The sequence below is a fragment of the Prunus persica genome, chromosome G4 (assembly GCF_000346465.2).
Source record: "Prunus persica cultivar Lovell chromosome G4, Prunus_persica_NCBIv2, whole genome shotgun sequence".
NCBI classification, from domain to species: domain Eukaryota; kingdom Viridiplantae; phylum Streptophyta; class Magnoliopsida; order Rosales; family Rosaceae; genus Prunus; species Prunus persica.
This window is the reverse complement of record NC_034012.1, coordinates 16083868-16095421: the sequence shown is the minus strand read 5'-3', so window position 1 is coordinate 16095421 and position 11554 is coordinate 16083868. Positions and strand designations below refer to the sequence as shown.

Genomic DNA, 11554 nt, shown 5'->3' with positions numbered 1-11554 from the left:
TTCAATTTTGTGGTGGTTGATCGGTTCTCAAAAATGGCACATTTCATAGCCTGCAAGAAGACTGCTGATATATCCAATATAGCCAAGCTGTTTTTTAGGGAGGTTGTTCGCTTGCATGGAGTACCTACATCTATAACTTCTGACCGTGATACAAAATTTTTGAGCCATTTTTGGATCACTTTGTGGAGAATGTTTGGAACTACTTTGAACCGTAGTAGCACTGCCCATCCTCAAACTGACGGCCAGACTGAGGTTACCAATCGAACATTGGGAAATATGGTCCGAAGCATTTGCGGAGAGAAGCCGAAGCAATGGGATTATGCACTGCCACAGGTGGAGTTTGCATATAACAGTGCAGTTCATAGTGCAACAGGAAGTCACCATTTTCCATTGTTTGTACTGCTATGCCTAATCATGTTGTAGATTTGGGGAAGTTGCCTAAAGGCCAGAAACTAGTATTGCAGTAGGAAAATTGGCTAAAGAAGTGGTGGCTATTCATGATGAAGTGAAGCAAAAACTTGAACAAGCTAATGCTAAGTACAAAGCCGCTGCAACAAGCATAGGCGAGTTAAGGTGTTTCAAGAAGGCGATTATGTGATGGTGTTTCTGAGGGAGGAGAGGTTCCCTGTTGGTACATATAGCAAGCTGAAGCCTAAAAAATATGGTCCTTACAAGGTGCTGAAAAAAAATCAATGACAATGCATATGTTATTGAATTACCAGATTCTATGAGAATTTCCAATACTTTTAATGTTGCTAATTTCTACGACTTTCGTGAAGATGAAACCCTTTATCCTGAACATAACTTGGGGTCGAGTTCTTCGCAAGTGGAGGGGACTGATGTAGAACAAATGGCTGAATAGATTGAAGAAGAACTGGAGCGAAGAAGTGAAAAAGGACGTAGCAGGAATTTGTAAATTTGGCATTCGAGCTCCGATTAGGTTGTATAATACATTCTTGAAAAGGGAACGACGCCATGAGTCCAACACACTGCTATGCTGTGACATATGGTGGATTTTGGACTTCTGAAGTCTTTTGGCTTTCCAAAAGTGCATTTGAAAATAGTATTCAATTTACAGACTTTTCGTTTCTTTTCTATTACGTTTTCAATAACTCCCCAGGGCAATCCAATGGGTGAGAACGTAGTATTCAATTTACAAACTTTTCGTTTCTTGTTTGTTACGCTTTCAATAACTCCCCAGGGCAGTCCAATTGGTGAGAACGTTGCATTTAATCTGCTGTCATGCTTGGTTGAAATCATCTCAACTTTTATCAAATAATTCAAAGAGAATTTTCTCTCTAATTTTCTGGTGGATTCCAGATTATTGTTCTTTAGGATTTTCGCTTGAAAATCTATTTGCTTGTGCTGCGTCAAAAATGTTATTTTCCCGAAATAAATTAATAATTAAAAATTAATTTAGGTTTGGGTTATTACAATCTACCCCCTTATAAAAAATTTGTCCTCAAAATTTCCATACCTGTTACTCGAAGAGATAAGGGTACTGATCCCGCATTTGGTCCTCGGGTTCCCAAGTAGCTTCTTCCACAGTATGACTCCTCCACAAGACTTTCACAAGTGGGATCTCCCTAGAATGCAACACTTGCGCCTTTCAATCTAAAATCTGAACCGGTTGCTCCACATAACTCAAATCATCCTCCAATTCTATTGGTTGTTCCTCCAGAAGATGGGAAGGATCTGAAATATACTTCCAGAGCATGGAGAAGTGAAATACATCATGTAATTGGGAAAGGTATGAAGGCAAGGCAAGCCTGTAGGCTACTGGGCCCACATGCTCTAAAATCTCATAGGGCCAATGTAACGAGGACTTAACTTTCCCATTTTTCCAAATCTCACCACACCTTTCCAAGGAGACAACTTTAAGAATACCCAGTCACCAACTTCAAACTGAAGATCCTTCCGTCTATTATCGGCATAACTCTTTTGTCGATCCTGGGCCGCCTTAAGCCTTTCTCTAATTAGCTCAACCTGCTTCTTTGTCCATTCAACATCTTCAAGTACTTCCAATCTGTGCTCACCCACTTCATCCCAATACAATGGAGTCCTACACTGTCTCCCATACAAGGTATCAAATAGTGACATCTCAATACTTGCTTGGTAACTATTATTATACGCAAACTCCATGAGTGGTAACTTATCATCCCAATCACCCCGAAATTGTAGTGCACAAGCTCTTAACATATCTTCCAAGGTTTGAATCGTTCTTTCTGACTGACCATCAATCTGAGGATAGAATGCAGTACTAAACCGAAATTGTGTTCCAAAGGCTTCATGTAACTTCGTCCAAAAACGAGATGTAAATCAAGGATCTCTGTCTGAGACAATAGACACTGGCACCCTATGCAATCTCACAATTTCATCTATGAAAATCTTAGCCAGTTTATTCAAAGTATAGGTTGCTTTCACTGGCAGAAAATGAGCAGACTTGGTGAGTCAATCCACTATTACCCACACTCCATCATGCTTGCTCTGTGTCCGAAGGAGTTTGAACACGAAGTCCATAGTGATGTGCTCCCACTTCCACTCAGGAATTGGAAGTGGTTGCAGCAACCCCAATGGTTTCTACCTCTCTGCCTTGACTTGCTGACAGATTAAGCACTTACTGACATATTCAGCTATTTCTTTCTTCATAAAAGGCCATCAGTAATGTTCTCTCAAGGTATGGTACATTTTCGTGCTACCAAGATGCACGGCGAAGGCCGAGCAATAGGCTTCCATAAGAATTTCTCTCTTCAGTGTTTCATCCCCAGGAACATACAGTCTCATGCCCACCATTAATGCTCCATCATTCCTCAATGAATAATCTGTTATGGTACCATTCTCGACCTCCAATCTCAAAGTACAAATTAATGGATCCCGCGATTGGGCTTTAATTATTCGTTCCACTAACACTGGTCTTACATAGAGAGTAGCCAACAAGGCTCCTTGATCATCCATACCTAGCCCCACTCTTAGTTTCCTCAATTCAATCAACAGTGGAAGATATCTCCCTTGGAGATGAGCTACAGATCCAGATGACTTCCTGCTGCGAGCATCTGCTACCACATTAGCTCTCCTAGGATGATGCTCAATAGTGCAGACATAATCCTTAATCAACTCTAACCACCTCCTTTGCCTCAAATTCAGTTCCTTCTCGATGAACAGATACTTCAAACTTTTATAATCCGTGAAAATCTGGCACGTTTTTCCATAAAGATAGTGTCGCCAAATCCTTAAAGTGAGCACCACAGCAGCAAGTTCCAAATCATAAGTAGGATAATTCAACTCATGCTTCTTGAGTTGCCTAGAAGCATAAGCGATTACCTTACCACGTTGCTTCAGCACACAACCTAATCCTTGTCGAGATGCATCACTGTAGATAACAAAGTTCCCATTATCATCCGAAAGTGTCAATATCGAAGTGGTGGTCAATCTGGTTTTAAGCTCATTGAAGCTCTCCTCACATTCATCTAGCCATTCAAACTTAACTCCATTTCTTGTCAAACGAGTGAGAGGTGTCGCTATGGTAAAGAAACCCTCCACGAAGCGATGATAATACCTGGCTAACCCAAGGAAACTCCATACCTCAGTGACATTAGTTGGTCCAATTCACTACTGCCTCCACTTTCTGAGGATCCACATAAATACCTTCTGCAGAAATCACGGGCCCCAAGAAACTCACCCTGTCCAACCAGAATTGACACTTGCTTAACTTGGCATACAACTGCCTCCTCCTTAGAGTCTTCAGTACAATTTTCAAGTGCTTCATATGCGCCCTTTGACTTTTAGAATACACCAGAATGTCGTATATGAACACAATTACAAAGCGATCCAAGTAACATCGAAACACTCTGTTCATGAGATCCATAAACGCAGCTGGCGCATTAGTCAGCCCAAATGGCATCACCAAGAATTCATAATGACCATATCTTGTCCGAAAAGCAGTCTTAGGCACATCCTCTCCTTTGCCAATCAATTTATGTGAGCCTCTGCATGAGTTTGGGCACCAAGGGCCGAAGAAGAGAATGATGATGGAAAATGTAGTACATTAAAAGTCTTCGTGTCTTGTGCTTGACACACTCTTACAACTATTTATCGTAAATTCTAAAAGTATGTGTGAATTGCGTCAGCAGACTAAAAAGTGATAAGTTATCAATAACTGCTAACTTTCTGGAATAATTTATGGTGCGTTTATCCAAATGTAGAAAATACAAACCGTTTTCTTAAGACAACAAGAAGTCGCCCTGTCGTATTCGTAAATATGGAACCTTGGTAAACAAAAAGAAATTGTTTGGCACCTTCCGTAACCGAAAATGACAAATATGGAATCTTCCGAATTCAGAAAATATGTAAATGGTTTACCCAATGTGATGATTATACATAAAATTATACGCTAACAAATGAATTTAGTGAAATTCAAAATAAATAAATAAAATTTATCTATTATGTGAGAAACAATGAAAAGAAATAGAAGAGTGTGAGGTAAATGAGCATCAAATTAAAGGATTATTGCCTAACAATAAAAAATATATATACACAATACAATTTGCAAAACCCTTTCACAAGCTAAAATTGAAAGAAACAAACAAACGAAAAAAAAAGGAAAAAACACTTAGTTAAATAAACGGGGATATAATGGTAATTTGACTCCACGAAAAACCAACTCTTTTTACCCAAAATTTTCAGGTGTCATTAAACAAGGAGCATGAGTGCCTTGATGGCTAATGCTGAATGGGTTTGCTTTTTAGGCCCCCTAGTAATCAAAACCAAGACCTTGAGAAGGGCAATTCAGGGAAATTGACCCACCGACCTGTTACTCCCGGTAAAAACATCCCCTTATCCAATCACGCACCCTCTTATGACCGGCAATTCTGGGTCCTTCTCGTTTGCCACGCCGGTTCGCCACTTGGACTTTACCCGTGCTGCTGTAGCTATAAATTCACTTGACTAGACCCACTGCTCTTTCAACAGAGCCAATTAAAAAAATAAAAAAACACAGAGAGAGACAGAGAGAGCGAGAGAGAGAAAGAGAGAGCAAGCAGGTGACAGTATGGAACGTATGAGAGGGCCTCCTAGCAGCAGGCATGCAAAATCGAGCTCTGGTAAAATCTCTCTGATAGCAAATGCCATAGGGCTTTTTTCTCTTTTATTAATTTATATATATATCTTCTTTTCTTTTCTGTTTTTTTATATGTTTTTTCTTGATGATGGTACATATGTATGCATAAAAAAATAATGGTTGCGAGATTTCAGATTTTTCTTTTTGGTTTTCTTATTTGTTTATGGATTTTTATTGCATGCATGTCTTTTTCTCCTCAAAATTCTGAGCACAAAATTTTCTTCCTCACTCCCTTTTTTTTCCAGAGAGTTCCAAGCCCGATCTCAAGGTTTCTGCTTTCGATCCTGCGTTTGTTGATGTTTTTGCATGTAAATCTATGTTTTGTCTCAGCTCCTCTCGATATCACATGTATATCTGTCTGATCTCATTAGGGTTTTCATTGTTGTGTCAAGATTTTGACACGAAACTTGTTGTAGCTGATTTTTGGGGCTTGAAAGAGTGTGTTTTTGTTTGTGTTTTGGAATTTCTGAAGGGATGTTATCTTTTTTTACCTTATCTTGCTGTATAGCTGGTTTCAGTGCTTCAATCACTGTAACGCTTGCTCAAATATTGGTTGTTTTCTGTATAGGCCGTCTCAGGAATATCTGCTTCTATTCTATATGGCTTCATTTTCGCATATCTCAAATGAACGTTTCCCTTCCGCGCCCTTTTTATTTATTTATTTATGTATTTGTTGTTTTTTACTGATGTGGCATTCATGCAGCAGCACTGTAGAGTCTCATCAAGACCTAGGCTTGCACCTGCTTTATATATCATCTATGAATCAGATATGATCTGTTATTTCTAACTCATATATCTCTACTGGCTTATTATTGTCTTATTTTTGTTTCTAATGTAAAAAAATATATATAGTTATTCTCTCGTCTGTATGTTCGCACATTTTATATATATATATATATTTCATGAGATGCCTTTTATTTTCATTGTCGCAAACACCACTAACTTGGTTTGCTTTCACTAAAAACATCTGTATCTTTTTGTCCAAAAAAATATACATATATATATATATATAGTTTTTTGGTGAAGAAAAGCCAAATCAAAGAGGCTTCAGTTACGTCCATTTTTCTTTCTCGAAAATTTTACAAATGTCAGAAAGATTTATGTCCTGTATATAATAATATATATTCGGATTGAAAATTTGAAATAGTATGATTAAATCCCAAGTAGACCAGCTAAAAAATAGCAGAGCACATGAAAAACCTTTGAGGAGCTGACAAGGTCTTTTGGTGTTTGGCGAAAAGGAAGAAGAAGAAGAAACGAGTTTTGAACAATGGGAGTAGGTTAGGTAGGGCCCACCTTCTGTTTCTTTAAAATGAACCGTTTTCACATACACGGTGCCACGTGGACATGCAAGCGCGTGAGGTGTCAGTTTATTCTTCTCTTTTGAGCTTAGCTGGAGCACTAACAGACAAACAAAACAGCGTGAGCATTGAGAAAAGACTTGGACCTTTTTCTTCTTTTGTCTTGACTAGAGTAAAAGGGAGTCTGATGACATGTCGACGCGCGCGTCCATGCGTGGGGTCACATTTGACGTCATCACCTCCTGAACACCAAACCCTATTTTGTTTCTCAATTTCTTCTCTCTTGTTAGTAGATTAGATTAGCGTTATACATGAGGGTTTGGTCAATAACTATGCTTATTATTTAGATGGTCAATTGTTTATGTGTGGTCAGTGACTAATTGTCTTTACTTGCGTGTGAATAATTAACTATTATTAATTGATATGAGTCTTACAATGAATTTTACGTCAGATTCAAAATCTTTGATATTTTTGACATACATTGTATTTAGTATTAGCATAGGCTGGATATAATGACTTGTAATTGCATGCATCTTGGTTAATGATCTTCCATATGGAGCTTTTATATCGTAGAAAGTGGCAAAACCATTTTTTTCTTTGGTCGAACATGGTTGGCTAAACCATCTTCCATTTCTGCACTGCACACACACACAGAGACAATTAATAAATTATTCACACCCATAAATGTACACCCTGATTACCATAACCATATCTTCCTCACCCATTAATAAACTGACCAATATTGTTACTTTCAAATAATATATATATAAATAAAAGCTTGTTAATTGGTCTCTCATTTATGAACGTATCTGTACAGTGATTAATATTGCTCGACTTACATGAACTGTTTTTTTCAACCTTGAACGCAGCACAAGTCAACAACTCCGAGAGGAGCAACTCCAAAGTCCCAATCAACGCCACCCCAGCAGCAACCAACAGCAACGCCGCTGCTGCCGCAGCCAACGCCGGTGATCCTGCACAGCTGGCCCCACAACAATCTGTTGTTCGCGAGCAGGACCAATACATGCCTATCGCGAACGTGATCCGCATAATGCGTCGTATTTTGCCACCCCATGCAAAAATATCTGACGACGCCAAGGAGACCATCCAGGAGTGTGTGTCCGAGTACATTGCCTTCATCACTGGGGAGGCCAACGAGCGCTGCCGGCGAGAGCAGCGCAAGACCGTCACTGCCGAGGACATCCTCTGGGCGATGGGGAAGCTTGGCTTCGACAACTACGTCGAGCCCCTCACTCTTTTCCTCCAGAAGCACCGGGAGTCGGAGAACAGCGACAGGTCCACTCTGAGAGCTGAGTTTATGAAGAGGGATCGTGCAGTGGATTTTGGACCTGCTGGGCCCCCGATTGCTCTAATGCCTCCTCCTCCACCGCCTTATGGGCCGGGCTATCCTTTTGGGCCCCAGCATGGTCCTGGGATGTTCGACCCATCCATGCTTGGGATGTTTAGGGATGGGTCGTCATCTGGCTCGGGCGGAGGAGCTGGGTCTTCTTCGGCTTCAGGGGATCAGGGCCAGAATTCCTTGGAGGGGTTTGATCCGTTTGCTCAGTTCAAGTGAGCACAATTTAAAGCAGGGTCTCTGCTTACCAGAAAACAATGAATAAGCAGTAATTAAAGTCTTTGGGAATAATAAAGTACTCGCTGGTTGTTGCTGTTGTAGACCAGTGTGGTGTACTTTTATGTTTTATCATGGTTTCAGAATAGCTGGGTTGTTTCATTTGAGTGTTTCAAGACAGCTTGAGTAGTTGTGATGTAATCTTTGATTAATGAAACTCTTTTATTTGGTATGTGCTTTAAGGGACAAAAGGCAGGCCGGCCGTAAACCTAAACCAAAATTCCAATGCAGTCCAAATGTATCATAGCTCTAATCCAATTCCAAGCCCAATCCATAGGCATCAAGCCCATTTGCAGAGACGATATTATTTCTTATTTCTATCTCCAAACAAGTGAAATTCTATAGTGAGTGTGCCAGCCATATATGAACTTCTCATATGGACCTTCATATTAGTCACAATCATTTTATTAAACTTAAATAAAGTTACTATTCAGATGAATCATGTGGCTAATATAAAGGTCCACATCTATTGCCCATATATTACATCTTTACCATAAAACGATTCCTCCAAACAAAATACCTTAACCAACGGCGGACCTACAGAGACATAAAGAGGCGCAACTACACCTCCCCTCACCAAAAGACACTGTGGAGGTTGCACACTTTGCCCCTTTGGTTTGCCCACCAACTGTTTTGTGTTTTTGCCTGAGTGAAACTCCTTTCTAATTGATGAGCTACTGTGCGTTTGTTTTTCTTGCGCTGCTGTGTTGCGCACACAATGCGTGCACTTTTTATTTTTTATTTTTTTTATAAAGTCCTGGCCCAAAACGACGTCGTTTTGGACCAGGCAAAAGAAAAAAGAAAAAAAAGAAATGTGCACAAGGCCTTACGCAATACAAAATCAGTGTAGCATATTATATATAAACCCTATTAATAAAGAACGGAGAGGAGCAATTCAAAACTATAAGTGTTATAAATCAAGAGGAATTTAGAGAGGGAATTGAGAGAGATCAAGAATGGAAATCTGATCTCATCCATTTCTATCAGATTTCAGGGTTTCATCAGAGAATTCAGCTGGTATTGTTAAAGCGAATTCGTGCTGATAACGTGTTATAAATCTAGTTATAAATCTGGAAGAAATTGGAGAGGAAATTGAGAGAGAATTGAATAGAAACTGAATAGGTCTGTATATTCCCATTGTTCATCTGTGTGTTTTACAGGTAGGGGAGGGGGCTAATTTATAGGAAAATAGAGGTGGGTTGTGGGCTCCACTACATAATATTTACAACAATAAGCTCCATTTGTTGAAGTTTCTTTTGCGGCAATCAGATTCAGACCCAATCCTTTTGCAAGGTTTGGGATTTTTTTGCTTATTTTGTTGTTCTCTTCTAGTTTTTCTTTCTTCTGTTTTTTTTTTCTCTTTTTTTTATTTATTATAATATGTTTTTTTTCATATATTTTTTTCTTCCTGATTTGGCTTTCTCTGTATTTGCATAATCATTAGCAAACACGAGAGGGAAGAAGAGGTTGTGCAGTGCACAACTCGAGGTATGATCAATTATAATTTGATTGTTTAATTGATGAAGTAATATGCATTTTGCTTGACGTTAGTATTGTTTAAATTTTAAGGATATTTAGTTCTCTAAATTTTTTTGTTGTTGAGCTTTTCGTCTTTTAAAATTGCCCATTCCCTAAAAAATTCATGAATCCGTCAACAATGCAGAACCAACCTCAACCCCAAGCTTGTTTGAGGCCTTTTATACCAAGCAATAGGCTCTTTTTTATATCCCAAAAGCTTACTTTGCAACCAGAACGGGTCTCTGGCTGATCCCAACTGCCAATTTGAACATATGCAGCTAACATTGTTGATTGGTACTGCGGGCGATTAAGAGTCATCCATGTGTACGACTTATACATGTCAACATAACCTTATAAGTTCTGCCATATGAAACACACAGTCTATGTGCCCACAAAAAAACACCAACATGAATGCTCTGTGATGGGGATATGCCCACCCAAAACTATTATATGACAAAACAATAATCATTTCAATATTCATCTAACAAGTACAATTAATTATTAAAATAAGGCCGTGTCGCCTTGCCACTATGAGTGTTGCTATTTGTACTATATTTTTTTGATCATATTGTTGACCACATCTCTAATACTGGTGAATCTTACGTACATTAATAGGTCCTGTCTATATTAGAGAGGTGATAAGTAATTTCATCAATAAACACAATACAAAAATCCGTAGGACCGTTTTATATCATCTATGCTGCCTCAAATTAAAAGCTCCATGTTTGTAAGAACGAAAGTGTAGATTAAAACTAGGTGACAAATTAAACAATTCTCAACCTTCTCAACATGCCCACCTTGGACCCGAAGTGAAGTACAGTAACAGGACGAGGCCAGGAAGATGGGCGCTCTAATAACAAGAAAGTGTGTAAAAAGCATATATGTTTGGTCCTCCTCTTCCAAAAAACATGGCATGGCTCATTTTGATGCTGATCTATCGCTCTACGGGAATATTATCATGCCCATCCCGTCCTCTTCCAAAAAGTCCTATTATTCTCTGCAGACAAATCCAGAATCTACCCAAGATTGACAAATTCCAGGCACATCATGATCAGCAAAACGATTGGATATCCACTAATAAAGAGAGAATGATGATCTTATTGAGCATGAGATGATGAGATAAGAGTGTTAAGGCCGAACATTTCTATACTGCCACGACCGATGGTGCGCTCAAAAGTGTTGCTGCACTTCATTGCACAGTACACGCATGCCCCCAAGGACAAAGTCCTGGACCATGCACCACATGTTCTTTCCTTCATTTTTTCTTTTCCTTTTAATTTTAGGGTAAACAATATGGACCGCGTACGTTTTGCTTTCAAATCTGTATTTAAAAGAGCATGCACATACTAATTGGTGATGGAAAAAAAAAAAACATGGACATATTATATATATATATATATATATATATTAGTCTCTTCGTATGCGCTTTCGCGTCTGCGATAGGCATTTTTTTAAAAATTAAAAAAATAATGGGTAATTGTGTTCCATAAAAATATGATCTATTATCTGATTTTTTTTTCATTTTAATTTTTTTTAATATGAAAAATGTGAATTTACCATTTATCCTCATTTAATTAATAATTTCAATTCTTAATGTTTGAATGTTCCACCATTCTCTGCATTTTGCTTTATATATATAGATATAGCTAAAATCATGATTCAAACACAAACGCGGCAAAATAGAATCCTTCTTTAAGATGCTTGTAATCTTCACTAAAACTACAATGCGGATACCATTAAAAAATGCACATATATGTATACCTAAAATCATGATTGAAATTCATGACATTTGTAGTTCAAATGATTAAGAATATTTACTCAATGGCGGATCTAGGAATTTTTATAGGGGTAGGCTAAATAAATTTTTTTTTTAGAGGAGATATATTATAAGCCTTTTTTTCTCTTGAAACAAAAATGTAAATAAATTTTTATAAATCAAACAAAGCCACATTATAAGCAAATATAACACAAAGAAGTACAAAATAT

At 38.3% G+C, this 11554-nt stretch overlaps 1 protein-coding gene across 1 annotated transcript; it reads left to right on the top strand.

The window, feature by feature from the left end:
- LOC18781281 (nuclear transcription factor Y subunit B-9) lies at nucleotides 4729-8222 on the top strand. Its single transcript, XM_007214660.2, has 2 exons — nucleotides 4729-4819; nucleotides 7287-8222. Exons 1-2 carry the CDS (start codon nucleotides 4729-4731, stop codon nucleotides 7991-7993), a joined length of 798 nt encoding a protein of 265 aa, XP_007214722.2. The 3' UTR covers nucleotides 7994-8222.